The sequence below is a fragment of the Dermochelys coriacea genome, chromosome 1 (genome assembly GCF_009764565.3).
Source record: "Dermochelys coriacea isolate rDerCor1 chromosome 1, rDerCor1.pri.v4, whole genome shotgun sequence".
In the NCBI taxonomy this organism is placed as follows: Eukaryota; Metazoa; Chordata; order Testudines; family Dermochelyidae; genus Dermochelys; species Dermochelys coriacea.
Window position 1 is genome coordinate 112,581,699 of NC_050068.2, and position 25,776 is coordinate 112,607,474.

Sequence of the window (25,776 nt, forward strand, 5' to 3'; positions counted from 1 at the left end):
TCCCACACTCATTCCCAACCACTTGCCATAGCTCTCATTTGCCCCTCAGCCACACTGCACTCACCCACCCTAAATACTTGACCCCCTATAACTATCTAGCTTGTATCAGGTGAAAGGGTGCTAGGGGCCCTGGGTAAAGGTTGGGGGGATGGTTCTTCTCGTCCTCACTCTGTGATGTAGTGGGTACTGTCTCTCCCTGCCCCTCAGTCTGAGGAGTTTCAGCCGGGTATCCATGTTAGTCTGTGTCAGCAAAACGAGGAGTCTTGTGGCACCTTAGAGACTAAGGTCTGAGGAGTGGGAGTCTACAGTAAGTGAGTCTTCTCTCCCACTTTTTATAGATCCCAAAGGGAGAGGGCTCCCATTCCTGGGTTATTGACTTCCCTCCCTTTCTAGGAGGGTGCCAAGACTCTGGGGACAAGAGGAACAGGCCTGGGCCATCCTGGGCTGCAGAATGGCGTTCTGCTGCGCATGCCACTCACTCTGCCTGTTCTGAGACTAGGGCAGGCGGAGACCAGCTCAGTGCTCCCACTCAGGGAACGTCAGCAGGACTGAGCAGGAATCAGCCTACTGGGCAAAAGACTCAGTATCCAGAGACTCAGTCCAGGACCTGGACATGGTTAATAGCTTTGAGGCGCCTCAGAGCAGTCAAGGTGTTCTCAGCCCATAGCCAGGCATAGCAATGTCTACACTGCTATTAGACACCCACGGCTGGCCTGTGACCGCTGACTTGGGCTTGGGGTGCAGGGCTGTTTAATCATGTATTTGACTCAAGAAAGGGCGGGTATTGTTGGCTCTGCCCACGCTCAAGCACCTTCTTTGGCTACTGCTGACCAACACATCCTGAGCTTTGCTAATAAGCACGGCCTTTGCCTTTTGGTCTGTCTCAATTCAAGCCTTTAGTACCATGGCCCAGGCTTTTATAGACTCGCTGAAGGGGGCTGGTGCTACTCAGTAGTAAAAACAAGTGGTAGACTGTTTTCTTGGGGGTTTTGCAAAGTAATTGGGAATACATCTGTAACCACTTGGAAAGGTGCTCAGGTATGAAAGGCTGGGCTGTGAGGACAATGCCTTCCCCAAACAATGTCATCTCTTGGCTTCCTTGCTAGTACAGATCGGTTTTTTTGGTTTGGCGTTGGCTATAGCACACTATCTGCCAGTGTCACCATGTTGTAAGGAGTGGCCAGAGTCAGGCAGTGCTCCTGGAACCAGGAAACTGCTACAGATGTTGCCCAGGTGGTTCTGCTCGCCACGAGCATTCAGACTAGGCAAACCATGTGGCCATTCCACGACTGGAAATCTTATCAAGTGTTGCAAAGTGCGCCGTGCACAACAAAGTCTCCACAAGGCACATGGCTTGCACTGTCAGTCAGCATGGGCTGGCACTCCCCACACTGTTGTAACAGTGAAATGCAGTGCTTTGCAAAGGGGCTGTAGAGAGCTCTGAGATGCGCTGGACTATTTGGCAGGGCCACGGATTTTTCCACGTTGCTGTTTGATGTTGTGTTTGTGAGGGGAATGATTCAGCTGAGGGGATGAGGAATTTCTGTTTGTTTATAGCCCTGTGACACCCACATTTGTGAACTATGACTAAGTAGCAAGTGCACAGGCTGTGTAGCAGCGTGACTAAGAGCTTGTTATTCAAACAGGTAGTTTGCTGCAAAGTTAGGGTGCAAATCTACCCTGTAATAGCTGGCTGTGCACGGACTGCTTCTGTGGACCCTGCTGCCCACACATGAGACGTTCCCTAGTGTGCGTTGATTTGCTCCCTTTTCAAAGCACGGTAGATCCAGAAGTGCACTGTGGCCCGGTTAGTGTGTGGCCACAGGACCCACATGGACAGTAAGTGCGTGGCAGACTAATTTGGGGTGGCTTTGCACCCTAGCTTATTATGAACTAAGTGTTCATGTAGATGAGCCATAAGAACCCTGGGATGAACTAACAGGACAATCGATAAAACTATTTTCTATCTTCAGTCTCCTAATTTGGTGAAGGCACATACCTGAAGAAGTTTTAGCTGCAATCCTGCTCCCACTGAAGTGAGTGGCGTTTGGATCCTTCTTATTACACCACAGAGCACAGGGTGGGGCTCAAGCACACTTCTCTCTCTGGCGTTGAGTGAATTTAGGTGCCTAGGTAACCCACACACTTCCTGGGTGTGGTGTTCTGTCCCATCTAGTGGCACTGAGACCACTTAGAGATTAATGAATCTGCTCTACAGCCTTAGCTAAGAGCCATGTGGCTTTTAGCTCATGCAGTAGAGGCTCATGCATTTAGTTCCAGAGACCTCTGGTTCGATTCCGCCCACCGGGATCTGTTGGTGTTACACCTAGATGCCAGCCCCTGAGGAACAAAGTGCTCTACTTATCCATAGAACTGGCACAACATGAGCAACAGCATGACCAGCTTCCTCAAATGGCCTGGCCACCATGCCTTAATACTTTTCCCTGTACTGGAGGAATCACCTCTAGGAATGAAAGTGTAACATAATTCCATACCCATCCAGCCCTTGGACTCTCTACCTGGCCTTCCAACAAAGATACCAGTTAGTGCTAATTTTTGTCAGAGACTGATCCTCACCTCCTAATCGTGGCTTTTAACTCCATGTGCAGAATTGCACCTGTGTGTCATTGGCATGAGGCCAAGACCTGCGTGGTGAAGAACTGGCCAATTCGTTCTGCCTCCATAGGTCTGGTGGGTGGCAAGACTAAAGAGGCAGATAGGTGCCTACATACATTTGAGCATCTGGGCCTCAGAGACTGTAGTGATGAGCATGGCGTCAAAGCCCAGACAGGTTGAGATTACAGACCTCATTACAGAAAGTGATTTCATGGCAATTCAACATCCAACAAATAAAAGAGGGCAGCGGTCTGACTGTAGATCTGTTCTGTGCAACAACAAATAAAAATGCACAAACACCTCTGGTAACTATCACCATGAGATGCACTTAAGTAAACGTACAAATCAGAAATAAGCAAAGCCTTTGAAAAGGACACAACTTGATGAATAAAATGCACCATGATGTGCTGAAGGATACTGCATTTAGCCCATTATGAAGTAGAAACTTGAGAAATGCCCTTGTAAGACTGAATTAATTTTATGAAATGAGCTAAAAAGATCTCAGTTCTACTCATTTCCATCCCCAAACCTCTCCCCCCACACACCTGAGTGTCTCCTAGCAGCAGGGCAAACTACAGAAAGGACAGTAGCCTCATCAAGGCCAGATTGTGAGATGAGTTACACCAGTGTGATTCTGAGAAACCACTTCAGATTCCATGACTAAGTTACTGATTTACACTAGTGGCCCTTGGTATGTTTTCTGACAGACTGGTACAAATTCCTACTTTTGTGTCTCATGAAGAATGGACACATTTTAAAAAACCTATCTAGAAGCTTCTCCCTCCACCAACAGAAAAGTAAACTGACCAGAGCATGTGTTGTCAAAACACATATTGGTCCTGCTGCAGGTGTTGGCTTATGTCATAAAAGAACAAACTCTAGAGCACTTGCTCCAATTTATTTGGGAAAATAAAGGGTATCAATTGATATAAAATAGTATTCTATGCTCTAAGCCATATAATTATATTAAGGCCCCTGCTGCAGCCTTTACATCCAATAGTATTTATTCATGCATAGCTCCAATTGAATACATTGACTTCAGTGTCTCTCTTTGTACTCCATGTGAGTAGGGTTTGTGGACTAAAGCTCTTTATGTGAAAATACTGTTTCATTTGAAGTATTTCCTGACATTTCTCTGCCTTCACCCCTTTTTCAAAGTCACCTTGGCCCAGATCCTCACAGGAAGGGAAGTTAGAAGCATAAATATCTTGGGCCCCTCTGATGATCTTTATTGTGAGCCTCAGGACACCTGTTTTGTATAATCTCTTTACCATCTAAATAAAGATGGAAAACTCACTCAAGTGACCTCAATGTTTATTTTATTTAAAGCATCAGAAACACAGTCCTTGTAGTTCATTTATACTAGTAACCATCAATATTTTCTAAATCACGTTAACATTCATGTATAACAAAAACATTTTCTGAGCTGTGCAAAGTACAAAGGAATTGTTCAATTAGCTGAAACCATTTCTAGATCAGCAAACCTGGCATTTTACAAAATGAGGCTGCCAGAAGGATTCTTTAACTTTTTTTTTTTCTTGTAGGAAATGCACGCACACTCCCTTCCCCTCCTCTGTCTTTCCTTTGTATGCAATTTAAAAATGGATCACAGTAAGCGCCAATCCCCTCCCAGGGTCAAGGACTTCCTAAATGGCACTGGGTCATTTTCTTGTACCACTGATTAGTCTTATATTCTGCAGTTGTGCTCTTTGCATGGAATTGATTTGTCCAAGACAATTATTATTATGGTAAGCAATAAATGGGGACCAGAAACAGCTGTTTTCAAAATATCAAACACCAAAAAATATTTCTCCTTATAGGAGGTGTGACTGAAAGGGTTATTTTACCCTCATCATGTATAGTTAAAAATTATTATTGCCCGGACTGCAAAATACATTTAAAAACACTGATTTTACACAGACATTTCTATATTTTCTTGCATAACAGCTTTTGTCTTTGTTTAGATTTAAGCATTAGAACATTGAATTCTGGAACTATTTTAGATCTGATTGAATACAATATTATTCCTGTTTCATTTCTCTGGATATAGTAAATATACCATGGAACAGAATTTTAACAGATATTTAGCCACAATAGTTTGTCAGAAAAATCTGTTTCTGACAATGCTAACCAAGAATTTATATCTAATCTATCTATCTATCTAAATTCCTGGTTAGCATTGTGAGAAACAGGGTGTGTGTGTGTGTGTAAAACACATTTTTTGGGGGGGGGCATTGCCAGCTTGCTAGCTGACCAGATCATGGCTCAAAGTGCAGAGATACCATTTCCGATTTGGATGAAATGACTGGATAGATAGTGCTCTGTTCTTCAATCAGCCTTTTGCAGAAGAAATTTCTTAAAGCTCTTATTGGTTATAAAAAGGCAATTTCCTCTTAACACTAACCGTTTATTTTACTGATGACTGATTACAACCTGGAACATGAACAAATGTGGTAACATTAAAAACCCCCTCCAACCAAATAATGTTTCTGTGATTTGAAGGTGTAATGCTAGGCGCGGACTGTGTTTCTGAAATCTGTTACAAATGACAGGAAGAGAAACTTATTTTACAGAGAATGAAGTCATTCAGTTCAACATAAGTAGGAATAAAGAAAAGGAGGACTTGTGGCACCTTAGAGACTAACAAATTTATTTGAGCCTAAGCTTTCGTGAGCTACAGCCCACTTCAACCTGTCATAAGTAGGAATGTTTACATATACATGTTTTGATATGTGCTGGCATACATGGCTTGAATGAAAACAAAACCTACCCCTTCGGCATAAGAAATACTGAGAACAAAGTACTGGCATACACCCATTGGGCATCCTCTTTTTACTAAGATCATCTCTAGGTTACTACAACTCTAACATAGTCTTGAATGACCACCATATCTTGGTCTGGGCAAGCAGCCAGTCACTAGGAAAGGCAGGGCACAACATAGTTAAGAATATTCTTTTGTTATAACTTTGTTACAGGAGACCACAACTGAACCTCTTTTTTAAATACTCCCACACTTGCATTATCAGATTTTTCTCTTCTTTGTTTGATACAAATAACTGCATAAACTTGCTTTACATTTATTGCACCTTTAGGTCCCTTGTAGATGGAGGGTTATATTGCCTGATATATTTTGTATTGTAGCTTGACCAGGTTAGAACAGTGTTGAGAACTGTACATTTCTACAGTAAAAAAAAATCACATTTTGACAATGCTAATTACAGCCGTTGCAGTTCAGCTCTCTTCTCTCTGATGCAACAAGAGAGGAAAATTCCACAATTCCTGTGCTTGCTGGAACCTGCAGTGTTCTTTGTATTGCCATGTAAAAGTCAATTAAAATAGCTCCTCCTGGAAATACTCCCAATTCTTGAATAATTACCATTGTCTCGACAGATTACTGTGCTTTATTAAGGGTCTTTAGAAACTATATTTAAAGAAAGTGAGTTACATACACACACACACATGCACACGCAAACACACACACATATATATATCACCACCTAATCTGATTTTTCTCTCTTGCTTCATGTAGGACTAACAAACATATTCACCTTGATGAAATCTACTTTCAGTACGTTTCAGAATTCACATGTTAAATGTGAAGTCTGTTGATGTTGCTGTTAACAGTCTCTCTCTTAAGCCAAACAGGATCTTCCTAATAATAAAATAATAATAATAAAAGCACCAGATGTATGAAAAACAGGAAATGCCTGATCTCTTAGGAGAATATATATATATTTATATATATAAAATGTATAACAGTTCTTACATTAAAAAGGTATTAATTAGAGACACAATGTCAGTGAGGCAATATCTTTTATTGGACAAATAGTTGGTCCAATAAATGATATTACCTCACCCAACTTGCCTCCTTAATATCCTGGGACCAACACAGCTGCAACAATACTGCGAACAATTAAAAATGGTATGTCATATCAAAAAAAAGAAAAGAAAAAAAGCAATGGAAAGTTGGATACTGGATGGGCAAAAAAATGCTGCATATAATATGGACAGATAACTCAAATAACCGCAATTGAATGCTGGAGCCAGAGTTCCTCAAGGATCTGCCCAGTGCATCTCACAGGTACTTCAGATGAAATGCAACTCTGATCACTAACACGCTTACTGACATCCTTATGCAGCATATTTTTGAGGTATATAGAAAGCATGACACTAACATTTTGGACTCCTAATTCTTTCTGGCAGAACAATGCACAAATCTTCAGTTGGATTTTTCCCACACTCTCCGCTTTTCCCCCAGGAAATATAAAATCCCAGTTCAAGAGCTCCCTACTCTGCCTCCTGCCACACCCAAATCCGTCTTGCATAGGCCAGTACTAAGAACACTGCAGCTCAGACAAATAAGTTACAGCAATATAACAACTTTTTAAAAGATATTTTCTCTATAATTTACATAATGGGTAACGGTTGGAGTTTAGTTTAGATACAAACCACATGTGCATCCTCTCAGTCTATGATTCCAAGTGGAAGGCACTATGTCAACATACCACTGTATGTACTGTACATGGTTTTGAAAGCCGAGCAGGTACTGTGCTTCCAGAGCTGTAGAATGAAGGGCCCGGGGAGTCTTTGGATGTAAAAATGGCAGTGGATATCAGTCACATTTCCCTTTGCTGTCTCTTCTTGTGCTATGGAATTTCCCCTGAAAGATCTTTCAGTTCAGAGAGTGGTGACGGGGAAGAAAGCAAGCCCTCAGAAGCTCTCTACAAAGCTTCCAGGGAAGAGGCCCGTCCTGCCATTTCGCTGTAATGTCCCCTTATACCAGCCATCCTCTCTCTTCTTGTGCACAAACACAACGTCACCTTCTTTCAGTTCAATCTCTGCTTCGCTTTGAGGAGGATATGGAACCACGACACGGTACCTTCAAAAACAAAAGAGAATACCTTATCAAGCACAAATCAAGCAGTGCGCCGATGCTGTTTGGAGTAGGACCCTCACCAGGGCACGGCCACGAAAGACAGGCTGCATTTGGCTTGCCCCATGTCCTGGATCACCTGCATCTGCCTGAAGCCAGACCTCTTCAAATGGGGTCTTGTCCCCCCTTAAGAACTATACAGGGTCAGGGCTGATCGCTATTTAAATGGGAGACTTCCCAGGAAAACCATAGGTAACCATGTTAATGAGTTCGATAGATGACAAACTCTTCCCTCGAAATCAGTACTGAAGCAATGCCCCAGGATGATGTTGGGAGCCCTGTGCTACTTTAGGTGCTGCCTTTTTAATGATATAAAACAGCTCCTGCTCTCATGCGAGCGTCCATGACCCCATGGCATTTTTCAGAAAAGGGCACATGGGAGATTAGCCCCAGCACCCCGGTCAAAGTAGGTCATTTCACTGCAGCCTAAACTTCCTCAGAAGCGTCTTCCGCACTTCTGGTTTTAAATTGTTGCGCAGCGCTGTGGCGTGCTTTCCCCACAAGCACCGTTTTTGCTCCACAGGTGGCTGCAGCTCATAAGATAATTGATTCCGTTACTTTTAAATAGAGCTGGGTGGAAAAAAATTCACAAAAGTGTTAGTTTTCACCAATTCAACCAGCTTTAGTTTTAAACTATTCTGTGGTCTTTAGAGTGAAAGAAACTGGGCTCGGAGCTGGCTTTAGCGACAAGGCCCTATGTGAAGACACAGCTGTGTATCCTTCAAAACCAGTTGTGCAAGTAGCATAGCCAGTCATGGCGTGGGACAATTGGTAGATAGCCTGCTTGGCATTCAGGGGGTGACATGAGGATTATAGCAACAGGGGACAGAAGGTCGGGAGGATTCTATTATTGGGGTGAAATGGGGTCAGAAGGATTTAATGAGTGAATAGGGGCCTAGAGAGGGTTGTGGATTGGTTCCCCGCAGTTCATCGTTCAAGGTGTGAGGGGCTGCCAGAGGTTATTTAGTGGTATATTGCTGGGCGTGGTGGGTATGTCCCCCCAAATCAGTAGAACCTGTGTGCTGGTATTCTTGGCACAAACCTAAGGCCATACTGGGCTGGGTGGGACAGAAATTAATCTTCTTTCTCAAACTAAAATAGGTTGCACCTCAATTTCCTGTTTTGTCCCCTTTACCTAAGGCAAGGTTCCCCATGACGTCGTAATGGTCCATCCAGGTTGCTCTTAGAGCTAAATCACCAGAGCATACAGTAGCTTCTAAATGTCTGTACTAATAATGGAGTCACTATTGCATTGTTTGCAAATGAGCAATGTCCTGGATTTCTTTGGACAATTCACAAAGAATTTTTATTTTCACCTAAAATCATTTGCGGTTATTCCAGTGAGTATTATTAGGAGTAGTATGGTAGTGCCTAGGGGCCCTGGACATAGCTCAAGGGCTCACTCTTTGGAGCACAGTCCAAACAAAGAGATGGTCCCTGCCCCCAAAGAGATGACAGAGCCGTTCAGGTTTGTAGTTTCCAAGCGTCATTCTATGTTAGGAAAAAACTACGGATTGTGATTTAGGCTGGTGGAAATGTGGAATGTCTGTTCCACAAGAAATTCTGAAAAGAGGGTTCTGTTATAGAAGAAAAAGTGGAAACATTCAGATTTCCTACAGAAGAGAAAACAAATACAAGAATTGTTTAGAAATAATCAAAATGTTTTGTTTTGACAAACGAAACTGAGCCTGGGAGTCCAGACTTGGAGACTCCTGGTCAGCTCTAGCAGACTGATGGGGAGGTGGAGATCTTGACGCCCTGGAGCCACGGCTGAGCTGGGAGTCTCAAAGCTTGGCAGCTGCGTCTCCAAGGCTTCTGGCTCCACAGCAGCAAGCCTGGAAGTCCCAAGAGCCCTTGCATGAGCTGAGATTCTCGGGACTCCCAGCTCCCCTGCTGTGGAGTTGTCAGCCACGTCCTGGCTACAGCTGGAATTCCTGCCACAGGAGCAATCTGTATGGTGAAACTGCCCTAGAGACCTGGGCCCAGGGAGCCAAGGCTCCCCAGCCGTCCACCAGTTGAGCTGGCAGGAGCTGCTTATGTTTCATTGGCAGTTTGTCAAAACCAATATGTTTTTGTGAAACAGTTTGGTTTCAGCAAATTGGCATTTTCCCAAGCCGATCTGTGTATAGGCCAGTGAACATGAGTCTAATACCTCGGGTGTTCCTCCTCAGCACGTCATTTCAGCTGGCATTTAACAATCAGTAACTGTCTCGCTAGTTGCAGAGCAATGAATACGGTAAAGATAGTTAAAGAAAAGCCAATTGATTATTCAAAACATCTTCTGAAGATTACTATCTATTGCATTTGCTGCATGGTCATTCATTCCCAATTGATGCTTATAAGAGTCAAATATTTATTTAAAATGATGATCTGTCTTGTAGTTAAATTAAATATGCACTGGAGCATCTCAAAGCACAACATTACCCTAAATTCACTGAATTGATTGCCAGTGGGTTGATACCACATCAAGGGCCTCTCTGAAACTGAATGACGGGAGTTAATTTTCTTTGCAACCACAGCTTGGCTGGCTGCTGGCTGTGAAGCTACAGACTCAAATACGTGACAATGAAATTGCTAGATCTGGCTAAAGGAACTGCTCACTGCAGTTGGGCCAAAGATCCTGTTACTCGTAACATTTTTGGCCCCATTCAGAAGTGGGAGTTCTGCTCTAAAACCTGATTAGAAGTTTTTTATCTTGAATTAGCAACATAGTCATGTAGAATATATATCCATGTCAAGAACCATCAAAAATCAATTAGTCATCTTTTCCCTTGGCCAGTACATCTAGCTGTCACTTTTTCCTGTGTGGAAAAGCAAATAACAGAGGCTGAAGTGTGTGCTGCTGGCTGGCTACAAGAAAACAGTCCATCTTACTGTCATTTGCAGAACCGTCACACTTATATTATGAGGCTTTGCCAATTACAGCCATTATGCAAATGAATGCACACATTATCTCAGACACTCTGCTTCAATGTTGATTAATTAAATTATCAGACTGGAACAATTTTAGCGAAGATGATGCCAAACTTCAGCTCTCTGAACTCAGCTCAATTGAATCTACATTAATAGCATTTTTGCAGTTCTGTTGCAGATCTTGGAGTGCTTTATGGACGTAAGGGATCAAGCCTCACAATAGCTCTGAACAGCATTTTTAACCCCATTTCACAGATGAGGAAATTAAGGCACAGAGAAGTGACATAACTTGCCTTGGGTCACAGTGAAGGTTTGCAACAGTTCTTGGAACAGAACTCCTGGTTTATAGTGTGGTATCTTAACGACCATCCTTTTAAATACAGAACAGAATCTCACTGATGGCTGAGAGACCAATTGCTATTTACTAAATGTTTCAAATTAGCCAGAAAAATTATCAAACATATCAAAACCAATCTCTTTCCAATGTTGGCAATCCCGTATTTGTAACAGGTAGGGTTGCTACCCATCCGTTTTTCACCTGGACAAGTCTGGATTTCAGCTTTTGTGTCCAGGTTCCATTTCACAAGCCTTGATGTCTGTTTTTTTAATTTGGTTTGGGGAAGAGATGGAGCAGGGGTGGGGCCTTGGGAGAAAAGGTGAAGAAGGGAGCAGAGCCCGGGGAAGAGGCAGAGAAGGGGGTAGAATCCCCAGTGAAGAGGTGGAGCAGGGGTGGGGCCTTGAGGGAAGAGGCGGAGCAGGGGATGGGAGTCCTGGGGGTCTGGTTACTAGCCATTAGAAAGGTGGCAATCCTAGTAACAAGGGATTCTTTAGAGGCTTTCTTTAAAGATTTAAAAAATAAATCCAGGATACTGCATTACAAAATGTACTTTTTTCAATTATTTAACAACTGTAATTTAATTTTAATTAATCACGATACTTCACAGTAAACATATCAGCATATTGAATAAAAATAATGAAATCTCAGTAATAAAAGACCTCATTTTCACATCTGTTGTGAAATCTTTGCAGCGACATGGGATGGGCTGGCTATATTTTTTCCCCTGAGATTCTTGGATTAGTGGACGAAGAAAGTGAGTGTTATTGAGGTTCCAATGTACAAACCAAAGAATCACATGGCGCTGCTGCCACGAAGAGGTTTCTAAACATCATAAATCATTCCAGTCAAAGCCTGCGATGCCTTGTTTTTCTCAGTAACCTAGTTTAAAATACACATTAGTCCTATTGTTTTAAATCGGCTCCCACTCTTCCCCCCCAGATTTGGCCCCCTCCTTACAGAGAAGCCCGGCATACTTCTATCCCTCTCTGCTTTTCTCTTTCCTCCTTCCTTCCTCTTTTCCCTGACCACTACTATGCAATAGTAAGTTTTCTTTCATCTGTGACACAGCTTTCATCTTATGTGGAACTCAGAAGAATGTTGGAATCTGTCATTGTCACACTGCATTAAAAATTTCATAATTTAGACATGCAAACAGCCTTGTGTCTATCACAATTATCGGTAGGGCTGGAAGTACATTTATTATTAAGGTTGCCCGACAGTTCCCATTATGAGATCTTGTGTTCAGCTGCTTATAACTTTGCAAAACTTTAACCATTTCAGCAGAGAATGCAGTAAATGACGGTTTTACAGTTGATTGTGTCTGGGCACAATGCCAACCACTGAGGAGAGCATTCTCTCTGTCACATATACATACATACACTTAAATACTCTAATTTACACACCATAATCTTGTCAATGTTGCTGTATGTACATTTGTATTTTGCTGAAAGAGAAGGCAAATGAAAGTCCTTCTTTCATTTAGAGTGATCACAATGAAATGACATGAGGAGCCTATTTAGCCTTAATGCTGTTAGACAGACCTTTGAATCTTACATCTGCTGTTCATTGTGAGTAGCTTGAGTGATGCCAATGGGACTTGCTCATGTGAGCAAGAGCTGCAGGATCAGGCACTCCCCCGACTCTCCACAATCAGTACAGTGTGCTACAGCCGTAGCAGTCCTGTACTATGGGAAACTGACAGTAGCAGCACATAGATGACAATATCTGGAACACATGCAGCCTAAAATGGTGTTCAGCATAGCAATGCTTGCTAGTTAACCTATGCAACACAGTGACTATATTAGCAGCAGTGAAGGTTCTCCACTCAGCTACTGGAAATGCTATACGCTTTCTGGCATACAGCAGCACAGGTAAAGTGGCATTAGGAAAAGACAGCGGGAAAATTGCTCCCCGGAAGGCAGTAACAGATGATAAACCTCACAATCCTGGCAGATTGGTTTAAACACAGGTAAGCCAGGAAAAATGTGCCTTCCTCTCCAGCCTAACCTCCCCCAAACCAAAACCAGGCTCTGGAAATACATAAATATAGCAAGTCAAAATTAAATTTCTTTCCCACTCTATCTGCCTATGCCAAGGGAATAGGACTATAAAATTAGTACTGTCTGTGATAAGGCAAACCTCACTTTCCTTTCTGATCTGCTGCAATTTCTGTGCACAAAGAACTGTAATGTAATGGAGCAGAATTCCTCTTTACTGTGTGAAACACAAGCTGTCAGCAATTAGAGTTCTTTGAGGCAACTCTGATACGGTGCAAATGTCGAATGCCTGGTTTTGCTCTCTAGTCTACATGCAGTGAGTGCAGGAATTGTAAGCCAGTTTTAATGGAAGAAGTACCCTGGCTCTGCTGGCTTCATGCGCCCCATTTGGAATGCTGTAAATATTAAGGAATGTGCTACTCCTTCCAATCTTTCAGTGTACTGTTTCTATGTGCAGAGATGGGCACTGGGAAATTAAAAGCCAAGTATAAGTGTACAGAAACGTTTTGTAGCTTTTTTTCTCTGTTTAAATTTCATCCAGCATCAAAATCTGTTTATCCAATCTTTATTTTCCATCCATGCAAATAAGGAATTGGTCCTCCTGTGGAGATGAAATACATCGCGATGCAAACAAGCAAAATATGGAGTTCAGAGATGCTGAGCATAAGTTCCTCCATTGCCAGATGTGAAATGAACAAGTGGTTTCAAAAATGTAATTTGTTAAAAAAAATAATTTAGTACTTCTGAGCAATTTGGTGATTTAATGAGCACCAATGGATGTGGGATGAATTTATAAAAGACAAGTGTTTGAAGTATTTTGCTCAGATTATTCCAGGACTAAGCATTATACTTCCTAGAGTGTGAAGGTAATTAATATTCCCCATTATAGGCATAAACAACCATATGATCAGTTAAGGAATGCAGATACACCAATGACATGGAAGTTAATTCATAAATCAATTAGAGAATCTTGACTGCTGTGTATAATTAAGATTATTTCAATTATAGCTTATTTTCAGACTTTAGATTCAGGAAATCAAAATGCTTAAAATCAGAATACTTTCTTTACCACAGCATATTGAAATTAGTAATATTTGTAACATTTTAAACATCCTGTCTTTATAGATCCATTTGTTCTTAGTTGTAATAACACTGATCATACAGAACTCGTCCTATGGCCCTCTCATTCTACTGCTACTCCCCGTCACTGCAGTCAAAACAGGTATCATCGGTCACCTGTTTCACTGTCAGCGCCATCCCTAGGTGCAGTGTTAGACTGGGAAAATATGGGATATGCACCAGCATCTCAATCCCACCCTTAGGAATTCTCTGCATCGTTGAAGTGGTGCTTTCAAAGCAGTGCTACAACAGTCAGCACACGAGACGCTGAGGGACACCTTTCTTGCTTCTCTCCGCATATTTGTTTCTGAGGCCTTGTCTATGTCAAGGATGCATTGGTTTAATTCAAGATGAGATTTTTGCTGTCCTTATTGAATTAAGCTCAGTTGATACATGTCAAATTAAGAGTGTCTACACAAGGTTTGGTTTTGCACCCCTTCAACTAAACCGGGTTTTAAACCAGTTTAACCTTAAAATCCATGTAACTTTGAAAACAGACCTGGCCTGCATGTCTCTCCATTTACTCTGTTCTCCCTTTTCTTGCCTGTCTTTTTCTTTTTTTCTTTTTTTTGGTGTTGCCACCTTGCCCCCTCTCTCTGGGTTTGCAAAATCAGCAGCTTTATGGATAACAAGATGCAGAGCAGACTGCCATTCTCTAGAATCCTAGTCTTATTCTCTGTGCTAGTTATCAACCACTTCTGGAATAAAAATACTTCAGGACAGCATATAATGGCTTAAGGGACAGTAATGACTTAAGTGACAATAAATTTTAAAAAGACCCTTGTTTGTTACTGCACGATAGGCCAGATATAATGGACAAACATATTTACAGGGATACACAGTATACCAAGTATTGCATGACAATCCATTGTGATTATTAAGATACAGTGATCACTGTTTAAAAGTGGCATTTGCCAACAGCTTCCACATACAGTGGTGTCAGATACCCCAGCTTTCTCCTATACTTAGAATAGGAAATAACTGTGTGATGAGCACATTGTTTCTGTTGGCAAATGCTGACTTTTTAACGGCGAGCATCATAGCTGCCTTACACATGTTTTGGCTGGTTTTCTACATGCAGAGGGGCCTGAATTTTCTAATTCTAATAAATAACTGGACAATCTATAGCCTCAGATGGCTTAAAAAAAACGGGGGTGGGGGTGGGGGGCTGGCAGAACTACAGTGATGCTCATGCAAGACAAACTTTGCCTCTTTCCCACAAACATTCCTTCATGTGCAAGTGACAGGGCAGACTGAAATTATGAACACCCTTAGCTCATAGGCAAACTCTTCTCCATCACCATACCTTTCCCGGTGCAATGGCTTGGGCTCTGGACGGATGGCTGCCATCGAAGAAGGTAGCTGCCTGGCAGGAGAGGGAATGGAAAAATTCAAATCCAAGGAGCCTGTTTTTCTGTGCAGTGGCTCCATCCCCATAGCTCCTTGCATTTCACTTTCAATTGGGCATGAACCTGCCCTGCCATGGCTGGAGAGTGAGGAGAGTTCAGGTCCCATCGCTCCCTGCAGAGCTCCCTCCATGGCTCCCTGGGGGTCCGGTGTTGGAGACACAGATGGAGGGGAGCGTGATTTCTTTTTTGTTGACGCGCCGGCTAAAAGTTTCAACAATCCGCTCTTCTTCTCTTTCTGAAAGGAAATCAACATGAAGCACGTGAATGAGCAGCTCCTGGGCTGTTATTAAGGACTGTAAATAAACAGCACCATTCTAATTGTTTCACATCGGAGAAAAATCTCACAATTCCATATAATAAAATCTATCTAAAAATGTGTCTTTATGTAGGAGAAACCAGGTAAAATTTGCTCCCTTGCTAATAAAGATCCTACCAAAGTACCAAATTGCTTTGCTTGGTCAGCAGACCAAGGTGCCATTGTGCTAATGGATAATTAAATATCTTAAGGAAATGCAGCAGTTTCAGTGTGACACCAGGACTTTAAAGGTACAAACATCTCATACGGAATATAAAATAAATAATCAACCTGCCAACAAAGCTGGTATTCAGCGAGAGGAAGAAAATCCTCTTGTATGTATTCATAGCACATATTTCAGAGTAGCAGCCATGTTAGTCTGTATCCGTAAAAAGAAAAGGAGCACTTGTGGCACCTTAGAGACTAACAAATTTATTGGCGCATAAGCTTTCGTGAGCTATAGCTCACTTCATCGGATGCATACAGTGGACAATATAGATTTTATATACACAAAGAACATGAAACAATGGGTGTTACCATACAGACTGTAACAAGAAGGATCAGGAAAGGTGAGCTATTACCAGCAGGAGAGCGAGGCGGGGGGGGGGGACCTTTTGTAGCACATAGCGAACCAGTTATGTGTTCACTATACTTCTACATCAGTGAGTTACTGACCAAGTTTTAATTTCTACCCATACTGTTGGCCAGTTATCCAATCATTCTAATTCTCTTCACTCAATGTTGTACCTCTTTTTGCCAGATCATCTTCATCGCCTGCATCCCACATGGCTTAAAAGCCACTGGATATGGTGGAAGCAAATGCAAACTCCCGCCCTGAGGGCTGATGGTCCCTTTTCCCTTCTACCTAAAGAATGCCACAGTGGGACCTGCTCAAAGGGTAAAATTAACCTTTTTGTGGAGAGTCTGTGCAAAAGCCTCTGTGCTGTAAAGTCTCCTAATCCTACTGCATACAGGAGGAGAAAGGGGGACGCACAGGTGAAGCAGGCAGGAGGAACCTCTGCTGGCCTGAAGAGACAACACAAGAGGATAGTGTTGGGGCAGGCCATAGATTTGCTATTAAAGGAGATCCAAAGGCCAGGAATGCTCCCATGGGCTGCTTCCCACAAATAGCCAGCATCCTCCTGTCAGAGGATGGAATCTATCTACCTAGCCCTTGCTTAGTTCTCTGCTTAAAGCCATCTAATTGGGCTTTGTGCAGCTGGTGGGGGATGGGGTGAACTTCACCAACAGTGAACACCAATAGTATGAAACTTGCCGTATACAGAAACACAATGGGAAACCCAAAATTGTTTGAACTGTTTGAAATTTGGTAGCAAAAAAAAATCAGTGTAAGAGAATCTCACTATATTTCATCTATGAAAACACAAGGAATGTGAATAAATGTAAAGCTTCTTTTATGAAAGAGCAGTATGTTTGTTGGGCCACACCATCCTAGTCAATACTCAGGTAAATGTCGCATTGGCTACAGTAAGAATTTTCTGTCAATAAGAACAGAGCATCTTGTGCTCCCCTTGTCCTCCCCTCCTCTGCCCCACCCGGCTTCAAAGAGTAGAAAGGAGCTTAAGCCTGCTGATCTGAGCCAGTGGAAGGAAGAAAGGAAGGAGAGCTGACTCAGCAGCATGCTTCCTGCTCCCCGCAAACCCTGAGGAAGCCCCTCCTCAAGAGCTCCACAAGGATACAGATTTGCAAGCACAGAGAGGGTGGGACTGTAGCTAAATGTTTCTTCCCATACCCTTGGGCAAAATGGAACAAGCTAGCATATATAGACCACCACTCCACATCCCCAGAGGCAGTCCCTAGGCACTGGCAGCAAAGTTCATTTAGGACCCATGAGGCAAATAGCAATGTGGAGCCATAGGGCTTCTATATACATAGCTCATGCTTCTGGAGAACCTTGAGATTTGGGACTGGAGCCCTGTCTGCTTTTTCTGGGGGGTCAATCCCTGCCCCTAATGGAAGAATTCCTGGAAAACTGTGAGTCAGAACTTACCCTAGCTGGTGACTAACCCACACTGGGGAGCATGAGGCCCTGAGTAAGGATTTCAGGGAATACTAGCCATTACGGGATTACTTTTTAGGTCTAATATATAAACCACTTCCACACTGGAAGTTACAAAATTAACAACAGTGAGTTTAAAATACAGATCATGTATGAAATTTCCCTTTCACAGTAAACCATTATTCTGATATAGACATAGGTGCTGGATCTTGGGGTTCTGGGGGTGCGACTGCACCCCCTGGCTTGAAGTGGTTTCCATCATATACAGGGTTTACAGTTTGGTTCAATGGCTCTCAGCACCCCCACTATACAAATTGCTCCAGCATCTCTGGATATAGGTGGCTGGAAATATCACAATGGCATGTTTTTAACTGGGAAAAACAGATTTCTAGAGTCTTTGCCATAGAACCATATCTTGCACTTCTGAAAAATCATCTGGAAAAATTCTAGCACGCACTTACCTTAAGCACATGCACATTCAGAATATTAGCTCCTTCCGCTAAAAAGTTTTGTGGGGGAAGACAGTGAATGTCACAATAAGCCAAATACTGGAACACTGGGTACAACCTTAACTATACTCGCAACCAGTGCCTCCATAATTCAGTGCACTAATAAATAGTCATTTTCCATTTTTTAACTATACAACCATGCTATTGCAAGAAGTCTGTTCATTTATTTGTTATTTTATATGAAGTTCAAACTATTGCCTAAGATTATATTCAGAGATTCAGGGACATGAAATTTAGGTGTATTTGGTCATTTATTCTATAATAGAATCTCTGGAGGGAAAAAAACAGAGTAATTGCAGTACATGTGGAACAGAAAGCTTCTATCTTCCAGCATGAACATTATTTGGAAACACGAGACAGCCTTTTTTTATTCTCTGTAGACACAATGTCTTGTACAAGATTTAAAGTGATGCTCTGTTACATACTGATTACTGAATTCATTTGTCAAAGAAGCTTTAAAGAATGAGAGGAGGAAATACAATGAAATAAATATAAACATTTAGTACACAGATTGAATTTACTATAATTTGCCTATAGTATCTAATGTCTCTGCTCCTGAAGTTCTCTGATGTGCTCTCTTATGCCATGGCAGAACAATAAGAGAACAGAGATGCCAATGTATAACAACATGGGAGAGCAAAAGCAATAATGCAAAGTGTAGCTCTTACATGGTGCCTCTGGGATGCTGGCTCTTAGTTTTGTGAGCAAGGGGTCCGAACTCAACCCCAAGAGACAAATACCCCCTGAACTTTGAAGATGTTCAGATCAAACTTTAAGGGCCTAATCATGTCGAGGTGCTGCAGATCCCAGTAAAATCAATGGAGTTTGAGAGTGCTCAGCACTGCACAGGATTAGATCATAAATATTAAATTAATTCACTTGGAAATGTCAGAAAATAAAAAGCAATTATCTGCTAAACACCTGCTCTATGATCCAACCAACAACCATGGGAACCTCTGGCAGTAACTCACTAAAAACACCAGAAAATAACTGTGTTTATCTAAATCTGTAATTATAAGAAATTGCCATCCTCATAATAATAAGTTCAGTGATTCTTCATGAAGTCAGATACCTTCCCCTTCCCTATAGATCACCGACACAATATACTTTAATGATGCTAGCATACTGTCTCAATATGCATGTTTCACACAGTACAATATCTACTCAATGGCTCCAAAGGAACAGTTACAGTGCATCGGTGAGTGCTTTGGGGGCCTGTAACTAGAAGATTTACACGTGCCGAATAACTATATGAACAGCAATTAAATTCTCCCTGAGTATTTCCCAGAGCCCCAGTGCTTGGGGCTTCAGCCCAGTGGGAGGCACTGGGGCTTGGGGCTTCTGCCCTGCGGGATGTGCTGGGGCTCTGGGCTTCAGTGGGTTTGAAACTATTTACCGGAGCCCTGCTCTGGATGAATTTAAGCCATGCGTCATGTGGCAGGTGCTTTTCTAATTTAAATAACTTGGCAAATTACATTTTCAAAAAATTTTACATTATATACTAGTATCAGAGGGGTAGCCGTGTTAGTCTGTATCCACAAAAACAATGAGGAGTCCGGTGGCACCTTAAAGCTTTTGCCCAAATAAATCTGTTAGTCTTTAAGGTGCCACTGCACTCCTCGTTGTTTATATTATAGACTGTTGGTTTCCCAAAATTTATTTGATTATTAATGCTATTTTTCAGTTAGAGAGCACAAAAGGGAAATACATTTATTTCTGTTCTGTAAATTAAAAAGTGATTGAGGCTGAGATTTTTAAATTTTGTTTACAAGACAAACTTCACCCCTGCAAAGCTTGGCATGAATTTCTACAGCCAAGCTGTACAATCCCTGATAATAGGGAGATGGAATGAAAATGATGATGCATTGTTAAGAGTGGTAACACAATAGTAGAATCACATAGAAGCGATTTTTAAAAAAATTCTTTATTTCTAACTTGACAAGCATTTTTATAAACTTTTTAGACTAAACTCTGGGGTTGGGAAAATTAAGAGACAACATGGATTAATGGGCCGAGTATAGGACTGGTAGCCAGGAACTTGAAACTGCTCATCACGTTTCCACTACTGACTCACTGTGAGGCCTTGTACAAGACACTTACAGGTGAACTGCAGAGCAGCCCTGCCCATTGGTACTATGGTTACATTACAATATTGGTGTTATAGGTTTGGACGATTCCAAATAAGACTTTTTAATTCAACATTTTCTCCAGTTTAACTAGGTCCTGTGAGTGCTGCACATCTGCTCTCAGCCTCCTATCACATCACCTTCCAGGTCCTCCAGAAACGCTGCCAAAGCTCTCTGACAGAATGCAGGTGCTCAGGTTCTGATATTCCTGACATTTCTAATTTAAAAAGCAGACAGAATTGTTTTGAACCTTCTGTGCTTGGCAGCTCACTGTAAAACTCTCTGTGCTTGTTTCCCCATCTGTAAAAGGGGAACAAATAAAATCTACCTACCTCACAAGGGGGCTGTGAGAGTTAATGAATGTTTTCCAAGCAGAACATTTCTTTAAGAGTGGCCAGCTTCTTCCTTGGGTTTTTAGCAGCACAGAAATGCTGTACTCTTTAGCAGTTCTGCCTTCCAAAATGGAATCCCAGTAATGATTCATTTTAAGTGTCCAATTATTATGAATTCATTTAAAATTTGGTGTAACAGCAGCCATCATTCATCAGGAATTAATTTAATATTTATAGCTGTCCTGGGCAGTTCTTTCTACAGCAGTTTCACTATAATTCAGCTAAGCATTAATTAATGAACATAAAAATGTTATAAAAACATGTATGCAAATTAGTTACAGGATCCAGTAAGTTCTGGAGGTAGAAGAGAAGTTTTTGGAGGACATAACTGAGGCCTTTCTGGAATAAAAGGTTTTGAATATATTTTCCTCTTGCCTTTGCAGAACAATGTTAGGTTTCCTTCCTCCAGCAATGGAAGGGAATGCAGATTCCTGGGTAACATTGTTTTGTCAGAGGTCTTTAATCTACTATAACAGTGTTTCCCAAACTTGGGATGCCGCTTGTCCGGGGAAAGCCCCTGGTGGGCTGGGCCGGTTTGTTTACCCGCTGCATCCGCATGTTTGGCCAATCGCGGCTCCCACCGGCCGTGGTTCGCCGCTCCAGGCCAATGGGGGCTGCAGGAAGCGGTGCGGGCCGAGGGACGTACTGGCCGCCGCTTTCCACAGCCCCTATTGGCCTGCAACGGCGAACCGCGGCCACTGGGAGCCGCTATTGGCTGAACCTGCGGATGGGGCAGGTAAACAAACTGGCCCGGCCTGCCAGAGGCTTTCCCTGCACAAGCAGCGGAACAAGTTTGGGAAACACTGCTTTATAACAAGTTTGGAAAGTATTTAGCTTTCTTGGTCTAGTGATCAAATTTCCATTTGACAATGAATTATGTTTGACACTGTCAGCTTCTTGGATCTGCCACATTGATGGACCCATTGTACAGTCAATACCTGACTGTTGGTTGCTGTCAACATCTTTAAATAGCCCCTAATGTGTGTTTTGGTTTTTGATTGTATGTTCAGTCTGCAAGTGCACAGTGTTAATTTGAGAAAGGTTAATTCTTTATCAAATGAGTAAAATTAGCCCTTGCCAATACATTTTAGTGTAGTTATAGTTAATAAATCAGTGACTGTAAAAGTGGAGCAGATCTGCATCCATTGCGTGTATTCAGAGTCCTAATTCCTGACTTCAGTGACAAAACCAATAACTCGATTGTGCTCCTACCCCAGTGCACGGAGGGGTGTCTGTGAAAATCAGTCCCTGGCAGCACATTAGCAGGAGGTGTGACAGCACGGTGGCCCTGGACCCGCACATGCAGGGAGGCCGATGTGGGGACATGTATTGCTTCCCCCACATACGTAAATAAATCACTATGGGGAATGTGCTGAAACGTTAGCACAGCCTGAGTTTAAAATAGATCATTATCTTAAAATAACATCTCAAAATATTTAAACACTGGAATTTTCTGCTTCACAGTAAGTTTTAGGTGCCCCTTGACACCTCAATAACACCCTCATCTTGGGCTTATAAACAGCTCTTCAGCCTGACAAGTTTTTCTGAGCCAAGGATATAGCTATTTAGAACTGAAGGGTTTTTCCAGTTTACAAGATAATAATCAGATTACAGTCTAAGTAAACACTGAGGCCAAGGTGTTTTAGAGAGAAAATATGTATTTGCCATACTAACTCAACTCTCTTTTTCTGCATCCACCCTAAGGGTATGTCTACACTATGAAATTAGGTTGAATTTTTAGAAGTCGGTTTTGTAGAAAGTGTTTTTATACAGTCAAGTGTGTGTGTCCCCACACAAATGCTCTAAGTGCATGTAGTCAGCAGACTGTGTCCACAGTACCGAGGCAACAGTCGACTTCCGGAGCTTTGCGCTGTGGGTAGTTAGCCCACAGTTCCCGCAGTCTCCACTGCCCATTTGAATTCTGGGTAGAAATCCCAGTGCCTGATGGGGCTAAAACATTGTCGCGGATGGTTCTGGGTACATATCGTCAGGCCCCCGTTCCCTCCCTCCCACCGTAAAAGCAAGGGCAGACAATCGTTTTGCACCTTTTTTCTTGAGTTACCTGTGCAGACGCCATACCACGGCAAGCATGGAGCCCGCTCAGCTAACCGTCACCGTATGTCTCCTGGGTGCTGGCAGACGTGGTACTGCATTGCTACACAGCAGCAGTTTATTGCCTTTTGGCAGCAGACAATGCAGTATGACTGGTAGCCGTCGTCGACGTAGTCCTGGGTGCTCTTTTAAACGGGTGCCTGGGCAAACATGGGAGTGATTCAGCCAGGTCATTTCCCTTGTTTCGTCTCATGGCAATTGAGTCCTACCGGCAGTGCACTGTCTTTTAATTTGCAGCCAGCAGAAGATGATGGCCAGCAGTCATACTGCACCGTCTTCTGCCGAGCACCCAGGAGGTGACGATGGCTAGTGGTCGTACTGCACAGTCTGCTGCCAGCATGATGTATAAAGCTAGATGAAGTGGCTCAAAACAAGAAATAGACCAGATTTGTTTTGTATTCATTTTCTCCTCCCTCCCTCTGTGAAATCAATGGCCTGCTAAACCCAGTTTTGAGTTCTTTCCTTGAGGTTTTGAGTTCTATCCTTGAGGTGGCCATTCAGTTTCTCGCAAAGCTACCCCTTTGTTGATTTTATTTCCCTGTAAGCCAACCCTGTAAGCCATGTCGTCAGTCGCCCCTCCCTCCATCAGGGCAACACCAGACAATCGTTCCGCGCCTTTTTTCTGTGCAGACAGCCATACCATGGCAAACATGGAACCTGCTCAAATCACTTTGACAATTAGGAGCACCTTAAACACCACACACATTATCCAGCAGTATATGCAGCACCAGAACCTGGCAAAGCGAAACCGGGCGAGTAGGCGACATCAGAGCGGTGACGAGAGTGATGAGTACATGGACACAGACTTCTCTCAAAGCACGGGCCCTGCCAATGTGGGCATCATGGCGCTAATGGGGCAGGTTCATGCGGTGGAACGCCGATTCTGGGGTCGGGAAACAAGCACAGACTGGTGGGACCACATAGTGTTGCAGGTCTGGGACGATTCCCAGTGTCTGCGAAACTTTCGCATGCGTAAGGGCACTTTCATGGAACTTTGTGACTTGCTTTCCCCTGCCCTGAGGCGCAAGAATACCGAGATGAGAGCAGCCCTCAGAGTTGAGAAGCGAGTGGCAATAGCCCTCTGGAAGCTTGCTATGCCAGACAGCTACCGGTCAGTCGGGAATCAATTTGGAGTGGGCAAATCTACTGTGGGGGCTGCTGTGATGCAAGTAGCCAACGCAATCAAAGATCTACTGATGTAAAGGGTAGTGACCCTGGGAAATGTGCAGGTCATAGTGGATGGCTTTGCTGCAATGGGATTCCCTAACTGTGGTGGGGCCATAGACAGAACCCATATCCCTATCTTGGCACTGGAGCACCAAGCCAGCGAGTACATAAACTGCAAGGGGTACTTTTCAATAGTGCTGCAAGCACTGGTGGATCACAAGGGACGTTTTGCCAACATCAATGTGGGATGGCCGGCAAAGGTACATGACACTCGCATCTTCAGGAACTCTGGTCTGTTTCAAAAGCTGCAGAAAGGGACTTTCTTCCCAGACCAGAAAATAACGGTTGAGGATGTTGAAATGCCTATAGTTATCCTTGGGGACCCAGCCTACCCCTTAATGCCATGGCTCATGAAGCCATACGTAGGCAGCCTGGAGAGTAGTCAGGAGCTGTTCAACTACAGGCTGAGCAAGTGCAGAATGGTGGTAGAATGTGCATTGGGACTTTTAAAAGTGCGCTGGCGCAGTTTACTGACTCGGTTAGACCTCAGCGAAACCAATATTCCCACTGTTATTACTGCTTGCTGTATGCTCCACAATATCTGTGAGAGTAAGGGGGAGACGTTTATGGCGGGATGGGAGGTTGAGTCAAATCTCCTGGCTGCTGGTTTCGCACAGCTAGACACCAGGGCGGTTAGAAGAGCACAGGAGGGTGCGGTGCACATCAGAGAAGCTTTGAAAACCAGTTTCATGACTGGCCAGGCTATGGTGTGAAAGTTCTGTTTGTTTCTCCTTGATGAAACCCCCCACCCCTTGGTTCACTCTACTTCCCTGTAAGCTAACCACCCTCCCCACCTCCCTTCGATCACCGCTTGCAGAGGCAATAAAGTCATTGTTGCTTCACATTCATGCATTCTTTATTAATTCATCACAAGAATAGGGGGATAATTACCAAGGTAGCCCAGGAGGGGTGGGAGGAGGAGGGAAGGACAAGGCCATACAGCACTTTAAAAGTTTAAAACTTATTGAATGCCAGCCTTCTGTTACTTGGGCAATCCTCTGGGGTGGAGTGGCTGGGAGGCCGGAGGCCCCCCACTGTGTTCTTGGGCGTTTGGGTGAGGAGGCTATGGAACTTGGGGAGGAGGGCGGTTGGTTACACAGGGGCTGTAGCGACGGTCTGTGCTCCTGCTGCCTTTCCTGCAGCTCAACCATACGCTGGAGCATATTAGTTTGATCCTCCAGCAGCCTCAGCATTGCATCCTGCCTCCTCTCATCACGCTGCTGCCACCTTTCAGCTTCAGCCCTCTCTCCAGCCCGCCACTTACTCTCTTCAGCCCGCCACCTCTCCTCCTGATCATTTTGTGCTTTCCTGCACTCTGACATTGTCTGCCTCCATGCATTCGTCTGTGCTCTGTCAGTGTGGGAGGACAGCATGAGCTCAGAGAACATTTCATCGCGAGTGCATTTTTTTTGCCTTCTAATCTTCGCTAGCCTCTGGGAAGGAGAAGATCCTGTGATCCTTGAAACACATGCAGCTGGTGGAGAAAAAAAAAGGGACAGTGGTATTTAAAAAGACACATTTTTATAGAACAATGGATACACTCTCTTTCACGGTAAACCTTGCTGTTAACATTACATAGATAGCACATGTGATTTCATTACAAGGTCACATTTTGCCTCCCCCCAACGTGGCTAACAGCGGGGAACATTTCTGTTCAGCCATAGGCAAACAGCAGGAACGGCCACCTCTGAATGTCCCCTTAAGAAAAGCACCCCATTTCAACCAGGTGACCGTGAATGATATCACTCTCCTGAGGATAACACAGAGAGAT

At 43.2% G+C, this 25,776-nt stretch overlaps 1 protein-coding gene across 3 annotated transcripts in view; it reads right to left on the minus strand.

Annotated features, from left to right (window-relative positions):
- Nucleotides 1-3,913: 3,913 nt before the first annotated feature.
- SH3RF3 (SH3 domain containing ring finger 3) overlaps nt 3,914-25,776 on the minus strand; it is a 379,168-nt gene continuing 357,305 nt past the window's right edge. For all 3 annotated transcript variants that reach the window (XM_043509100.1, XM_043509039.1, XM_038384964.2), the window contains 2 exons: nt 15,222-15,559; nt 3,914-7,495 (listed from right to left, as the gene is read on the minus strand). In XM_043509100.1, the coding sequence (XP_043365035.1) occupies nt 7,327-7,495; nt 15,222-15,559 (507 nt within the window). In that variant the 3' untranslated portion in view covers nt 3,914-7,326. The remainder of the gene's footprint in view (nt 7,496-15,221; nt 15,560-25,776) is intronic.